General features: G+C 39.4%; 1 protein-coding gene across 1 annotated transcript in view; it reads right to left on the minus strand.

The window, feature by feature from the left end:
- Positions 1-15,498, minus strand: part of LOC139469053 (ragulator complex protein LAMTOR3-B-like) — a 70,283-nt gene extending 54,785 nt beyond the window's left edge. Inside the window, exons 1-3 of the mRNA XM_071251181.1 lie at positions 15,468-15,498; positions 12,562-12,596; positions 6,784-6,842 (exon numbers count right to left, since the gene is read on the minus strand). Coding sequence (XP_071107282.1) covers positions 6,784-6,842; positions 12,562-12,596; positions 15,468-15,476 — 103 coding nt within the window. The 5' untranslated portion in view covers positions 15,477-15,498. The remainder of the gene's footprint in view (positions 1-6,783; positions 6,843-12,561; positions 12,597-15,467) is intronic.
- Between the last annotated feature and the right edge of the window lie 2,440 nt (positions 15,499-17,938).

A 17,938-nucleotide genomic window follows, 5' to 3' on the forward strand; every position in this document is an offset into this window, starting at 1 on the left:
CGTGGATCGATGCGCATGTTGTCAATCACTGGATTGTCTGATCCAGAGTCTATTATTTACAGACCACCATTATATAGCTGGAATATTGCTGAGTGCGGCGTTAAAAAACAAAAACAAACAAACAAACATTTACAGGCTGCATTCATATACCCTATATTGCTTAGTGCAGCTTTAAACAAACAAACATCATACACAAAGGTTAGCATTCAATACATCCTTAAGAGCAAAAATCTTTGACTTTTTTCAACCATACCATCCCCTTAACAAGTGTAAACATGCACCAGAAAGTTAACAATCTTGTAGCATATGTTTTAGACAAATTTCTACATCTCTCTCCCAAACAGCCAAATTAGCATGATAAGAGACCCTGTCTAAGAGAGTGTCAAAAGTGCTAATTCTTGTTTCTCCACACTTTCATCCTGGTGCCTGTAATCTCCTTTCAGCTGGAAAGATATTTTTCATAAGATAATTGCAGAAATTCTAAAAAAGGCTTCCTAACTAAAATTTTTGAAAGCTATTTTGAGATGGAAAGATTCAAAGACAGACTAATTTTGCTTCTAATTACAATAAAGCCATGACTAAAATAAAAGCTAAGCAGCCTAATTTATGAATTAACCAACTTCAAACCTAACGAGAATATAATGTCCAACAAGCATGGTAAAGAGATATCAAATGATAAATGTAAAGGAAGTTTCGTGAACATGACAAGTTCCTTATGTTTAACATCATTAGCCAGCAGTCATGTTTTCCCAGCAGACAGTCAGGTCACCACTAGGGATGATGAGATCTGCGTTGTGTTATCACTGTTATACAACACAGTCAGGCCACCACTATGGATGACGAGACCTGCGTTGTGTTATCACTGTTATAATATACAACACAGTCAGGTCACCACTAGGGATGACGAGACCTGCGTTGTGTTATCACTGTTATACAACACAGTCAGGTCACCAAAAGAGATGACAAGACCTACATTGTGTTATCACTGTTATACAACACAGTCAGGTCATCACTAGAGATTACGAGACCTGCGTTGTGTTATCACTGTTATACAACACAGTCAGGTCACCACAAGAGATGACAAGACCTGCATTGTGTTATCACTGTTATACAACACAGTCAGGTCACCACTATGGATGACGAGACCTGCGTTGTGTTATCACTGTTATACAACACAGTCAGGTCACCAAAAGAGATGACAAGACCTGCATTGTGTTATCACTGTTATACAACACAGTCAGGTCACCACTAGCGATTACGAGACCTGCGTTGTGTTATCACTGTTATACAACACAGTCAGGTCACCACTAGAGATTACGAGACCTGCATTGTGTTATCACTGTTATACAACACAGTCAGGTCACCACTAGAGATTACAAGACCTGCGTTGTGTTATCACTGTTATACAACACAGACAGGTCACCACTAGAGATGACGAGACCTGCCTTGTGTATATAGTTATCATGGTTATACAACACAGACAGGTCACCACTAGAGAATATGAAGACCTGCATTGTGTTATCACTGTTATACAACACAGTCAGGTCACCACTAGAGATTACGAGACCTGCGTTGTGTTATCACTGTTATACAACACAGTCAGGTCACCACTAGAGATTACGAGACCTGTGTTGTGTTATCACTGTTATACAACACAGTCAGGTCACCACTAGAGATTACGAGACCTGCGTTGTGTTATCACTGTTATACAACACAGTCAGGTCACCACTAGAGATTACAAGACCTGCGTTGTGTTATCACTGTTATACAACACAGACAGGTCACCACTAGAGATGACGAGACCTGCCTTGTGTATATAGTTATCATGGTTATACAACACAGACAGGTCACCACTAGAGAATATGAAGACCTGCATTGTGTTATCACTGTTATACAACACAGTCAGGTCACCAAAAGAGATTATGAAGACCTGCGTTGTGTTATCACTGTTATACAACACAGTCAGGTCACCACTAGAGATTATGAAGACCTGCGTTGTGTTATCACTGTTATACAACAGAGTCAGGTCATAAAGCTATGACTAAAATAAAAGCTAAGCAGCCTAATTTAAGAATTAACCAACTTCAAACCTAACGAGAATATAATGTCCAACAAGCATGGTAAAGAGATATCAAATGATAAATGTAAAGGAAGTTTCGTGAACATGACTAGTTCCTTATGTTTAACATCATTAGCCAGCATTCATGTTTTCCCAGCAGACAGTCAGGTCACCACTAGGGATGACGAGACCTGCGTTGTGTTATCACTGTTATACAACACAGTCAGGTCACCAAGAGAGATGACAAGACCTGCATTGTGTTATCACCAGAGCTCCAGATAAGCTTTTGGTGTTGTGGGTATTTTACGCATGCATTTTAAAATCATTGGGTATCAGTAATTCTATCTGGGTATTCAAATTTCTGTTACCCACTAGTTTTTACACATGTGGGTAATTAAGTTAAATATTTATAAACACTATTCATCTAGTCCCTGCAAACTGGTGTGGTGTGGGTTCGAGAGCTTTGTAGGACTCAAAAATACCACGATACTTCCACAAGAAAGTGTGATGGCAAATGATCATGATTTAACTAATATCGTGGAGTTTGACAGGGTTGACGGAATGCCCGTTTATAATTTCAAAATAAGTTGCTGATTTGCGAATCAAATACGCATGGTTACTTCACAATATTTTGATGATATGCACAAGTTTTATTTTTGTAGCGCATCTGTAATGTTCGTTGCGTATTTGATACGCTTGGATTTTATTTTACTGCGTATTTCTGCACTTCTGATGCGTATTTTACGCAGATACGCAGCTTATCTGGAGCTCTGGTTATCACTGTTATACAATACAGTCAGGTCACCACTATGGATGATGAGACCTGCGTTGTGTTATCACTGTTATACAACGCAGTCAGGTCACCAAAAGAGATGACAAGACCTATGTTATGTATATAGGTATCACTGTTATATAACAGAGTCTGGTCACCACAAGAGATGACAAGACCTATGTTATGTATATAGGTATCACTGTTATATAACAGAGTCTGGTCACCACAAGAGTTGACAAGACCTATGTTATGTATATAGGTATCACTGTTATATAACAGAGTCTGGTCACCACAAGAGTTGACAAGACCTATGTTATGTATATAGGTATCACTGTTATATAACAGAGTCTGGTCACCACAAGAGATGACAAGACCTGTGTCAACACATGTGAAAGGCATACCCATACCCCTACAAAATTGTGGATGTGCCAATCATTCCTATTTATTGGAGTCCTAACGCAGGTCTCGCCAAGTCATGAAGTAGTCAAGCTTTGCAGTGTCCTGTCTGTCTTGCATAACTGTGATATATTTAAAACAACTTGACTGAATCAATACAGTGATCACAACAGGCCTACCAACAAAACCAGCATGGAGCAACCAAACTTTGGGAATATGCACATTGTAAATTGAAATAGCCACAAAAATGACAAAACAAACACAATCCTGATCAAGTTTGCATCGTAATGACTGAAACCCACCACATTTTTAATAGAGACAATGCACACTCGGTTTGTTGCGGTCTGTGTGATTTACTGTGTTTGGTTCAAGTGAAAATGTGCGGACTTTAATCATGCGATGCAAACTATATTCCATAGTTTGGTTGGTCTCTGTTGGTTTTCTTTGGTAGACCTGTATTAACAGGTTTGAAATGAACATATGCAAGCTGGTCCGATACTAGTAAAATTTAAGAAGGACTAGTGACATTTATTTGTAGACTACAGCTTTACCATTTACAGCTTTTATCATTCGGTTGATTGCAACTGTGTAAGTAATTTTTGTGGACTTGAGGAAAATCGAAATTAATTTCCAATCGTAACTAACTGCTTACCAATTTTCTGAATAGGTACCCTGTGACATCTAGCAGTGCGCAGTAGCATTCTTTGTGTGAGAGTAGCGCTGTCACCTGTCACAGTATCTCACACATGGCTGGCAGGTGTGTTATTCCACACGTGCAGTACGAGCAAAGTCAAACTACATGTCGCATTCAAGATTATTGCACTTCCATAGCAACATGCACACATGCATGTGTGTGGCTGCTTGTACTTGTCCAGACTTATGCCGTTTTATGGTGTTGAGATACAATGATACCATGAGATAAGATGCCACACTTTAACAACAGTCATCTTCCTGAGGCAAGGGAGTTAACTGACTATGAAAGTCCAGTTTCCACCCTTGCCGAACTAGGCTGGAATTATGAAGTTATATTTTGGCTGGACTAATGAGTCTATGTATAGTCGAATCAAAATTGCATAACGAAATCAACATCTGGTTCGTGAACAACGTGTACCGTCAACTGTCGACAAATATGTTCCAAATCTTTTCATGTTTTTAATCAAAATGCTCACGTGATTTGATGCATTTACCTGAGGTAAGGCCCGTTATATCACAATATAGATCTTGATCATCAATCAGATCACCTTGACTGGGCGCCGCCATTTTGTTTGAAACAAATGCAAGTGATATGAGAGGTGGAATCTGATTGGTCAATAGGAGGGGTATAGAAGGGACATACCTCGTAATAGCCACTGGTGGCGCTATGATTGATCCCAGAAATTCCAGTCTAGTTCTGGAAAGGGTGGAAACGGGACTTTTAGAGTCAGTTAACTCCCTTGCCTCGGGAAGATGGGTAACAGGAAGGAGTATTTATAAAGAAGGGTGGGGATAAAGCGATGGGGGGATGTAGGAGGGAGAATGGGGGTAGGGAGTGTATGACAAGGTCATATAAACAAGGACTAAAGGAAATCCCCAGTTCATACTCTACCCGCCATTTGTGAAGGTCCATGGACCACAATGTGTACTACAGAGGAGGTTCGGGGAAGATATCCCATGTCTACCATCACAAGGAACTGAGACAGTCTCCGGCTCCCTGTACTTCCACCACCTCAGGCTATCTCCAACATATTACTACCCTCGCCTCCCTCTATCTGATAAATCACCATCAAACACACATTTGATACGTTAATAAAGAGTAGTGCTGTGTGCTCCACATTCCTCGATCATGCATCACACAAAGAGAAGTACTGAATGGTACAACTCCTGCAATCTCAGGCAATTATCATGTGCGCAATTATTTATTATGTATCTCGTTTTACCATGACTGTAGCGACATGTGGTATAGAAAATTTATCTTTCAGATACTAACTGGTAGTTGATGATAGGAGAATTAACACCACGGCCTGGCTGCAGCAACCACACACAGGCACTGCACTGATGTGCTCGTGAAGAACTAAATCATCTTTGATACGATCTTTGGAAATTGGGTGCAGTAAATTTTAATGTCATTTTGGTTTTTGATCATGTTCAACATGACTGAAATATCACACATCCATCAGATTTCCAATTGATTTCTATGGCCTCAGTTATTTTTTTCCGTATTTGACTTGAGAAATATATCATTCAGCATGCTAAAATCACTCCATTTTTACACTTTTTTGTTGGCAGTGGGTAGCAGTAAATTTTAACATCATTTTGTTTTTTGATCATGTTGAACACAAGACTGAAATATCTTCCATCTGACTGTACAGTGTATTTAGATGAGCATTTTATATCAATCATTTGTTTCTTTACATATTTGACTTGAGATATATATCAAGTTTAAATGCTTAAGTCTGAAACATTTTCATTGGCAGTGGGTAGCCCAATGTTTAAAGCGTTGGCTCGTCATGCCAAAGACCTGGGTTTGATTCCTAACATGCACTTATGAAGCTATAAACATGATAAATGTAAAAAATGTGGATATACACAGAGGGAATGCTATTCTTTTCACATGTATACCTCCATAAACACAAAAATATTGAAGTCAATTTGTAAATAGAGCTGGGAATGAACAGGCATGTCATCATCTTAAAATTTTATAATTGGTTTGTTCCAAGTGATCAATCCTCAATTACAAGCAGTCACAAATATCTTGTGCATTTTCCAATATTCCAGTACCTGCCTGTACCATGTTTATCGTGATTTGAAATTCTAAAATGTTTACATCCAGGCTTGAAATTGATTGCACATTAACAATGTCATCATGATAACCGATGCCTGTGTTTAATAGGAGTTTCGTGCAATTCTGTATGTCCTGAATGATCAATCATTGATTGTATTCAATCAATAGGAGTTACGTGCAATTCTGTATGTCCTGAATGACCAATCATTGATTGTATTCAATCAATAGGCGTTACGTGCAATTCTGTATGTCCTGAATGATCAATCATTGATTGTATTCAATCAATAGGAGTTACGTGCAATTCTGTATGTCCTGAATGACCAATCATTGATTGTATTCAATCAATAGGAGTTACGTGCAATTCTGTATGTCCTGAATGATCAATCATTGATTGTATTCAATCAATAGGAGTTACGTGCAATTCTGTATGTCCTGAATGATCAATCATTGATTGTATTCAATCAATAGGAGTTACGTGCAATTCTGTATGTCCTGAATGACCAATCATTGATTGTATTCAATCAATAGGAGTTACGTGCAATTCTGTATGTCCTGAATGATCAATCATTGATTGTATTCAATCATCAGAACATACCAACAATACAAAACTATTTTCTCAAAGGAGATTCTCTCTTATCCAACTTAAGAGCCTACTTATTCTGTTTATATCAATATTATGTTCTTATTCTGAAAAAAGTAAATCTACAAGTATAATCATTGTTTTTAATAATACAAATATCCATGGAAAAGTCACAAATTAGATTAGGGAACAATAACAATGATTGATCCTCTTACCTTTCAGCATAAGGACCCCCTCTCTGTCAGTGATAACTATAGCATAGAGGCCATCAACCCTGCAATCAGAAACAGTGCAATCTTGTCAGCCAAACATATTCCATAATAGTGCAACCTTGTCAGCAAAACATATTCCATGACAGTGCAACCTTGTCAGCAAAACATATTCCATGACAGTGCAACCTTGTCAGCAAAACATATTCCATGACAGTGCAACCTTGTCAGCAAAACATGTTCCATAACAGTGCAACCTTGTCAGCAAAACATATTTCATAACAGCGCAACCTTGTCAGCAAAACATATTCCATAACAGTGCAACCTTGTCAGCAAAACATGTTCCATAACAGTGCAACCTTGTCAGCAAAACATATTCCATAACAGTGCAACCTGGTCAACAAAACTTAGTCCATAACAGTGCAACCTTGTCAGCAAAACATATTCCATAACAGTGCAACCTTGTCAGCAAAACATATTACATAACAGTGCAACCTGGTCAACAAAACATAGTCCATAACAGTGCAACCTGGTCAGCCAAACATATCTGATAACAGCATAAAAAACTGAATGAATGCTGACCATGACCTTAGACATATTTTGACAAGAACCTTTCCACTGAGGGACCCATCCTAATGAAGGTATACCCTAAGTTTGGTTTCACCTGTTTAAATAGTTTTTGAAAAAGTGTCACCACACACATTTTTACTTCGTACCTTCTCATTGCATGTGCAAAATGAATGCACAGTAGAATATCGTCTTATGACCATACTCTTGGTGCCATATTCAAAGGAAACTATTCCTTACAATTACCTCAAAGATGACCTTGACCTTTGACAATGCTGCTGACATGTGATGTGGTAGGACCTGTAAATCCTGAATGCTGACCTTGACCTAAGAATAATCTTTACTCATTTTTCTTTGTGAGTGGTTCCTATCTTGTGTGAATAGTCTTTGTAAGTTGACATTTGACAGTGATTGGGGTCAAATTTCGACAATGCTTTTACAAGCATAGCTGGATCAAGGATCCACGTCCTCTGACAAGAAAAAGGAGCACTGAAGCTCACCTTGTTATGTTGTCAACATCTTAAAATGTTAAGGCGTTCACAAAAGTTTATGGGTAACACCTGGCTGATCTTATTGAATGAGCTGACAAAAATTATATTTTCATGAGCGGTGTTCATCAGAAGAAATCTGAGATTTTAAGTCACAATTGGAGGACCCTGTCGTGACAAAGAGAGATGCAACTCTGAACAGTTAATATACTTGTGCCTTAGACGACTTGGCCACCTGTGTCTCTAATTTGGTATGAACATGTTGAAGACTGACATAAATCAGTTATTCTGCAACTTGTGGAATTTAAATGATCAGGCATAAAGTGCTCTTCGCCTCCTTTTCCTGACTTCATACATGGAGGGGGCCAACATTTTTAGCCAAGGGAGGTAACTTGATAGCCTCACATTCCGCACCTGATTCCATAATCCATGAAAGTCATCAGTACAAATTAGCACTGTAAAATCTTGTTTAATTGATTAATTTAAGAACTTTAGTATTTATAAATTACTTATCTCCTGGATATGTACAATTACAAAGAGGCAAAAAAGTAAATTCTTCACTTCAGCTCTCTCAACATACATACTGTACTTTAAAAAACATTCTCCCACAGATTTCTTAACATTTTCATGCTTATTTTCTTCGAAAGTGTTTATTTCACTATTGCCTTAAATTCCATGATAATGTTATCTTGCATTCAATAAACATTTAATAAACAATTTTCTGTCAATCACTAAGCGATAATGTAGAGAAAAACGTTAAGGTTACCTTGCCCTTCTGTTTTATACTGAGGCTATACACTCATAATTAAACAAGTCACAGCAGGGTGTAGCCCCTTATCTCATCTAGGGCACCAATACATCGTTAACATTAATGAAACATGAACAAAAAATAAAATCATAAATATTAGTGAATCTCATAGACACGTTGCATGTTCATGCAATTTGGCGTTCATCCAAACAAGGTTCACCTAGCAAAAACTACACACACATCATTAATCAAGTTTTCAGACCACACATTGGGGAGGATACATTTTCAAAGAATCTGTTCCAAATCCTCAAATGATAATATCCAGGGCCCCGTTCCACAAAGCGATCTTAGCGCTAAGGTGATTGTAACTCCCATTCTTTAACACTGACTTACGACAGTCGTAGCTCTAAGATTGCTTTGTGGAACGGGGCCCTGGACATCAACCAGTGTGTCGATCTGGACTACCACAGCTGACACTACAGTGAGTGAGTTGGGATTAACGCTGCTCTAACAGTATTCCAGTTATACGACAGCATGGCCATTTGATGTGGGAGGAAAGCCCAAAGTGATGCGGGTCTCAAAAGTTCATCACTTTGGTGAAACCCACAACCATGGGTAGGAGGGCAGTCGGGTAGCCTAGTGGTTAAAGCGTTCGCTTGTCACACTGAAGACCCGGGTACGATTCCCGACATGGGTACAATGTGTAACGCCCATTTCTGGAGTCCCCCGCTGTGATATTGCTGGAATATTGCTGAAAGATGCGTAAAACCAACTCACTCACTCACCAGGGGTATGGTGCTGACAAACCTTAATGGGGCGAACCAGGATACGAACCCACTGTCATAAATAACTCTGTGTTTGTGCCTAAGCTGACTAGTTATCCTGTCTCTCTGCTGATCTCTGAAATCTCTGTAATTCAAGAGACCGCCTCCGTGGTCTAGTGGTAGAGCGTCCGCCCGGAGAGCAGAAGGTCTGGGGTTCGATCCCCGGCCCCGTCATACCAAAAGACGTTAAAAGATGGTACTTGTTGTTACCCTTTCTGGCGCTTGGCATGAAGGGGCTAAAACAAGGACTGGTCGGCTCAAAGTCAGTATACTGAGTCTGAGTGGAGTATTCATATTAAACTGCGGCATGGTATCTCAGTGAGCTGGCACTATAAATCGGCATCAGTCCGGACTGGAAAAAGCAGCCACACAAACACACACACCTACATGCACATCGCTATATAAGTGCAATAATCTTGGACGCGACGTCAAACCCCATTTCACCACCTTGTAATTCAAGCTTCTTACGGAGAAGATGTGTCTCGTAATGTACATTATCTATCTTATGCACAGAGCCTAAACAAATTGTCGTTTGAAGTCATTCTGAGTCGTTCAAGACAAGGAACAGATCACACACATGTTATCTCAGAAGCTGATGCCGAGAAACTACCCATCCGTGCATCTGAACACTCTAACGCCTTATGGATTGTTGAGTTAAATTCAGATAGACCTGAGATTATGCTGTAAATCTAAATGTGTCACCAAAGAATTCAAGCGTTGACCCCTGGTCATGAAATTAATGCAAGTAACCCTACTTTTGAACTTTGAAAACGTATCAGCGACCAATAACACAAGACTGTAGACTTAGAATTACACGACATAGTATAGGGTGATAGCAGTACGATTGAGTAATATAATGATATCATTAGCTATCTTCACAAACTTAACTTCTCCTGTTGGACATGTGATCTAACTTCCACAAAATGAAAAGCAAGACATTTATATTCTGATTAGTTATGTTACGTTACCAACCAAGGTTTGTAAGACAAATTAATGAAATCTTTCGACATAAATTAGCAGGGTTCACTCTAGGAATTTTCTGACATTGGCCCTTTACGTGAAAATTTCAAATATTCCTACACTTGTGCATACAGCACAATGCTAAAATGCCCCATTCTATTCGAAAATGTTGGCCTTTTTTCAAATGTTTGGGTTTAAAGCACAAGGACCCACCCTAGATTATCCCTGAATGAGCAGTGTTGTGTATTTTTACACAACTGGTGTTGCAGTGTTGGACATTTTCACTACTCGGGTGAACAGTGTTTAGCTTGCAATTACACGATTATTTGACACAGTTACCAAGAGCAAAGATGCTGCCATACTTGGTCGGTGACTGTCCTAACTGATTAATGAACTTGTGCCAACAAATTGACCACACTTACACAGAACGTGGTGGGAAGCACTGTCTAAATCCAGTTCTCAAATACATTGTTTATTGTAGGCTTTGTTGTGTATCTCATTGTTTATTGTAGGCTTTGTTGTGTATCTCATTGTTTATTGTAGGCTTTGTTGTGTATCTCATTGTTTATTGTAGGCTTTGTTGTGTATTTCATTGTTTATTGTAGGCTTTGTTGTGTATCTCATTGTTTATTGTAGGCTTTGTTGTGTATCTCATTGTTTATTGTAGGCTTTGTTGTGTATCTCATTGTTTATTGTAGGCTTTGTTGTGTATCTCATTGTTTATTGTAGGCTTTGTTGTGTATCTCATTGTTTATTGTAGGCTTTGTTGTGTATCTCATTGTTTATTGTAGGCTTTGTTGTGTATCTCATTGTTTATTGTAGGCTTTGTTGTGTATCTCATTGTTTATTGTAGGCTTTGTTGTGTATCTCATTGTTTATTGTAGGCTTTGTTGTGTATCTCATTGTTTATTGTAGGCTTTGTTGTGTATCTCATTGTTTATTGTAGGCTTTGTTGTGTATCTCATTGTTTATTGTAGGCTTTGTTGTGTATCTCATTGTTTATTGTAGGCTTTGTTGTGTATCTCATTGTTTATTGTAGGCTTTGTTGTGTATCTCATTGTTTATTGTAGGCTTTGTTGTGTATCTCATTGTTTTCAACCCATGTGCAACTCTAATATGTCTGGATAAAAATCTGTCACTTTATAATACAAGCAAGGGACACTCACATTTTTCACATTAATCATTAATTTCATGCTCATTTTAATTTCAAGACTAACAGTACCAGTATTTCATTTGCCGAGGAATGGAAAACATCACTTTGGTGAAACCCACAAGCATGGGTAGGGTGCTGACAAACCATGAAACATAATCAGGGCGAACCGGGATTTGAACCAACGGTCATAAATAACAACAAGTCCACCTGTCCCTTCATTGGATTTTCACTTGCCCTAAGCACAATTTTGCAGTCTCTGGCCAGCGGACCAGTAGGCTCATTTCCACAAGGACATCATCAGGTTAATGTTGTTAATGTTTAACTACGGAATGAGATTGTCCTCTGGGTTCATGCAATTTGTAACTAGCACTATTATCGGGAACAACTATTTTGGCAGCCATGGACAGTGACGAGTAATGGAATTATCGTATTCGACGTAATACGCGCCCAGGGCGCTCTCAAAATTAGACATCGGGGGCTCTTATTGGAATATTATTTTAGTGAAAAAAACAGAGTTGAAAGATAAATATCGTGGTTTGTGCTGACAGCCTGAAATGTTTATGTACGACAGATATATTTTTCCAGAATTTAATTGCCCATAATTAAGTGTGCACATATCACATGAGTGCGTATTATACGCGAATAAATAAGTCTTGTGTACACTGATGAATTGGAAGGTGTGCTAATTGGGATTGTTCACTGGCCAATATATTAGCAAATATCACCGTGGGCGCTTATTAGAGCAGGGCGCTTATTACGTCGAATACGCTAAGTCCAGTTCAGGCAGGTTGAAGTGCAGGGTAGTCATTCGTAATGTGTAATGCTACCAGACATGCACGCAAAGGTAAAGTGTTGGCTAATTAGATTGATTTATTAGCCTAGTTTAGCTTCTAGCTGACAACATGGGTTCAATCCTCTATACTGCAATAACTGATATCCGAAAAGGTGCGCCCGTTAAAGATGGTAAAGTGCAGCACTCGCAAAGGTAATGTTAAAAAAAGTTCAAGATCAAGAACACAGAACATGTTAATACAAACTACTTACATGGCCATTAACTTGTACAAACTTGCTTTCAGTTCCTGGAATAAGAAGCAAAGCACACATTAATCAATACTTCTATTGAAAATGAGTGAGTGAGTGAGTATGGTTTATCGCCGCTTTTATCAATATTCCAGCAATATCACGGACACCAGAAATGGGCTTCACACATTGTACCCATGTCGGGAATTGAACCTGGGTCTTCGGCGTGACGAGCGAACGCTTTAACCACTAGGCTACCCGACCGCCCCCTACTAAAAATGAAAACAAGAACTAGTGTGGCTTTTGAAAAACAAGTTTGTGCCCTGCATGAAACAGATATTGGTTGTTGTTTTCTATCTGGAATCCTTAGTCATATTTCTTTTTCAATTTAATGAAGCTTTCATATTTGAAGGTAAGAGATAATGAGTTATAATGGTATATAGACTTAAAGAATATTTTTTAGGATTTGTAGCTAATCTGAGATGAAGAAGTGTGTACCATTGTCTGCAATCCTACAGCATACATTTTCCAAACGGGGTAACCCAGTGGTTAAAGCATTCACTTCTCACACCAAAGACATACCTGGGTTTGATTCCCCTTATGGGTACAATGAGTGAAGCCCTTTTCTGGTGTTCTTCATCATTGTATTGCTCGAATATTGCTAAAAGCAATATAATACAATGTTCACTCACTCACTTTCCTAACAGATAGATACTGTAACCACAGCTATGAAATAGGGCTTCTATGAGTCCAAATTTTTGGACTCGAGTACCCGAGGGGTGAAACTCGACTCGTACTCGAGTACCCGAAAATAGGACGTCCTTTAAGAATATTGGTTCATTAGATCAAAATTGCAATTTAAAAGTATTAAAACATGTTATAAGTATAATTGAACTGCACTGAAATGTAAATAGAGAGCGTCCACGGAACTTGTTTATCTGTCAAAGTGTATGGAAGTGTTCAGTGTTAATGTTTGCTTGTAACTGCACTAATCTTAATCACGACCTTCAAAAACATTACGTCACGTCTACAAATACTACAATACATATTGAACACAAACCAAGTCTTTTTCTGATGATCAGCATTTCATTTGACACCTGCCAACAAGGACGAACAATAATTCGCAGGAAAAAATCGATAATGCACATCACGTGACTTACATGTAAACAAAGCTGCTGGGCTAAATATGGATATGTAGTACTATAAGTTCATTCATTCATGAGTTGGTCACGTTTTCAAACTGTACCAAACTGTCGACCTGTCGCTTGATTTGTAAGCACTGAAATAGCACATATATATCAGCTAATCAGTTGTTAATCTGTGTAAGGGAATACACTTGGCATTTGAGTCGGAGCAAAGAAGCAATAATCGCCTTGATACATTCAATTTCATAAAGTCGGGAAGGAAAAACAATAATTACGTCTATTTTATGTGACATTCTCAATTGTTCTAATGTACATCTACTTTCTACAAAGAATACATTATTCAAACAATATTTTTTTAAGCTTTAATCAATATATTGATGAACAATTGAACATTGAAACAGAGTGATCTCCCCTTATCGCTTCCTTGATAACGGACTCGAGTCCCAGTAAAACCGACCCGGCCCCGAGTACTCGAGTACTCTTTGAAGCCCTACTATGAAATCACCCATCATATTAAGTTCATCTTCTATCATAGTTGATATTGAAGGCTTCCATGAGCTTGCTGAAGGCTTTAAGACTATTCAGGTGCGGTGAAATGGGGTTTAACATCACATCCAAGATTATTGCACTTATATAGCTGTGTGCATGCACGTGTGTGTGTATGGCTGCTTGGACTAGTCCAGACTGATGCCAATTTAAAGTGCTAGCCCATTGAGATACCATGCCACAGTTTATCATGAATACCCCACTCAGACAGTTTACTGACTTTGAGCCAACAAGTCCTTGTTTTGGCCCCCGAATGTCGAGCGCCAGGCAGGGTAACAACAAGTACCATCTTTTAACATTTTTTGATATAATGTAGGTCGGGATCAAACCCCAGACCTTCCGCTCTCCAGGTGGACACTCTATCACTAGACCACAGAGGCAGTCAAATAACTATTAAGCGTTTGTAAATTTATCATGTTTATCGAACAGTTCCTGAATGTTGGTAGTTTTTGCTCACACACACACCATCGAAAACATGAGTGAGTGAGTGAGTATGGTTTTACGCCGCTTTTAGCAATATTCCAGCAATATCACGGCGGGGGACACCAGAAATGGGCTTCACACATTGTACCCATGTCGGGAATCGAACCCGGGTCTTCGGCGTGACGAGCGAACGCTTTAACCACTAGGCTACCCGACCGCCCCTCGAAAACATGATGTATGTGTGGAATTTACATTGCGACTTATTTACACCCTGAATCAATTGATCAAGTATTTGTCTTGGCACTGGAATTTATATGAGTTTGTATGGTTCTAAGGGTTTTACTCTTCAGTTCTCATTCTCAGATGATAATGATTATTGGATACCAATGATGTCAACCGTGGGAAGCCGAGAGCCGCGATGGGGTCCGACAGTCAAACCATGACCATGACCGTGACTCCTTCGTCGCTCTCCCCTCGTCTCGAATCTCCGACCGCATCGCGCCTCTCGTCTAATCTAGGGGAGGTGCCGGCAAAGTACATATATCCGCACACTGTATATCTTGGAAACGGCTCAGCAGCACTTATACAGATGGAAATATGGACCTATAACGTAAAGCTTTCACAAAGAATTGATGGTATCATGTGATAATTCTTGCTTTCTGTCGAGTACCGCCTACATCCGCTATCTAATGAAATAAGACAAAGATAGATCTGTCATCATATTCAGTTACCACTGAATACTTCTAGGCCTCATTCATTTGAAAAATAGTGTGTATCTTATCCAAATATTAAAGATATCACCCAAAGAAATCCTACCTCCGTCATGATTTGTTTATGTTTCGCAAAGCGGAAATTAAAGGGAGATAACGCTCATGTCATAACTGAGTTTCACACCACTAAATATATTTCTACAACCAGTGCAGATAATTTTATAAAACTTTAAAAACTGCATGAACGAAGTTTAAAGATTTTCGCTCGCAGATTTTTGTAATCGAAATTTGCTTTCTTCCCCTTCATGTTACTCTTTCGGTATCTATAATCACACCATTTGTCATATTCAATTGTGTTATATTAATGAACGCTTTGCAAAGGCGAAGGGTATGAATGACATGGTCTGTTTGCAATTGATTCAATCTTATTAAAATCAGATCTTAGTTCTCGCTACCGCTTTGTTTAGCGGTAGCGAGAACTAAGGTCTGATTGTAATGAGATTGGCTATTGCTTGAAAGCAATACACCCAACAACGGTCATAGACAGCAACACCGAAAATAGTAACAATAACTATGTCTAACCTCCTTACATAAAAAGCCCAAAACGGCAAGAGGTTTTCGCCACAGAAATAACGTCTACAAATGATACAGAGCGCAACACGTTTATGACATAACTTGCTTATTATGTGTTTACCATGTTGTAATGGATGAGGTCCTGGATAGCTGCTGTTAACAAAATTTCTCAATCTCATTAAAATCAGATCTACCGCTAAACAAAGATCTGAGGACATCCCATTACGGGTCACATCAGAACGACCTTTCGCGAATTTTGACCGACCAATGAAATGACTGACAAGAAATCAACATTGGCCAACGAGAAAGGCAGCTTTCTCGAGCTTTACGACACTAGTTTCAAACTGGCGACTGCGCTTCGAAACATATTTTGACGTATTCTCGATTAAAAAATTTAAAACTGATAAGAGTGAGTGAGTGAGTGAGTTGGGTTTAATGCCGCTTTTAACAGTATTCCAGTTATATCGCGGCGTGTCAGCTTAATGTGGGAGGAAAGCCCGAAGTGATGCAGGTCTCAGACGTGTACCACTTAGGTGAAACCCACGAGCACGGGTATGGTGCTGACAAACCTAGAAACATAATTCGGGCGAACCGGGATTCGAACCCACAATCATAGGTTTGTGGCGTGCCCAAGGGGCGCAACTCTGCACAGCGAATCGCGGCGCCTTAGACGACTGGGCCACACGTGCCCCCTAAAACCCATAAGGAGAACATTCTGAAATGGCTTATAAATGACACAGATTGTATGGATATAATCATAACACTTGTAACTGTCGTTCGGAATACCCCGTGTTAAATATATCGTGGTTGCATGGTTAGAAAACACATTCCGACTGTCACTTTCATGATCTGGTAAGCGACGCTCTGATTGGTTGGATGAAAGGTCGTTCTGACGTGACCCGTAATGGGATGTGGGGGCACGGGTGGCCCAGTCGTCTAAGGCGCCGCGATTCGCTGTGCAGAGTTGCGCCCCTTGGCACACCAGAAACCTATGATTGTGTGTTTGAATCCCGGTTCGCCCGAATTATGTTTCTAGGTTTGTCAGCACCATACCCGTGCTCGTGGGTTTCATCGAAGTGGTAAACGTCTTATACCTGCATCACTTCGGGCTTTCCTCCCACATTAAGCTGACACGCCGCGATATGACTGGAATACTGTTAAAAGCGGCGTAAAACCCAACTCACTCACTCACTCACCTAATGGGATGTCCTCAGATCTTTGTTTAGCGATAGCCAGAACTAAGATCTGATTTTAATGAGATTGCAAAATTTCTCAATCTCACTGCCTCGCCATACAAGATCTATAACAAAGGGTTAATACAACTGTGTTATCGTTTTCGGTGGATAAGGTATGATGAGGCCCCGGCGGTTGAGCCAAAATATCAACATGGGGGTTCCAGGTTATGGTCATTTTACAACCAAAAAAGACTAGCAAATGATTCCAGCCATTCAAAACAACACATTCGTTTGTCTGCTAACCATTCTATCATGTATATTCAACAAGCAGTAAAAAGGATTTCATAGATGCAATGCATAAATTTCTAACATGACACGGTTCATATTGTTTTGATCTAGAGACCTGTGAAGATCCGGGTTAGAATAGGTCTTTAGCAACCCAAAGGCGACCATGCTTGTTGTAAGAGGCGACTAACGGGATCGGGTGGTCAGGTTCGCTGACTTGGTTGATGCATGTCATCGTATCCCGATTGCGTGGATCGATGCTCATGATATCAACCCTTGGATTGTCTGGTCCAGACTCGATTATTTACAGACCGTAGTCCTACAGTTTAATATTGCCGAGTGCGTTCTTAAACAAGAAACAAAGAAAAACAAAACAAATCTTGACCAAGACTAGACGGAAATAATGTTATTATAGAACTCATGATGCACAGACTTGCTAACAGCCCAGAAACAGACTAACTGCTCGTGCGAACGCCACCCCTAACGATATTTAACATTATACAAAAGCAAATGGGACTTGCAGCACACATCCATAAAAACCTGT

This window comes from Haliotis cracherodii, unplaced genomic scaffold (genome assembly GCF_022045235.1).
Source record: "Haliotis cracherodii isolate W230 unplaced genomic scaffold, xgHalCrac1.p SCAF_2, whole genome shotgun sequence".
Classification (NCBI taxonomy): Eukaryota; Metazoa; Mollusca; class Gastropoda; order Lepetellida; family Haliotidae; genus Haliotis; species Haliotis cracherodii.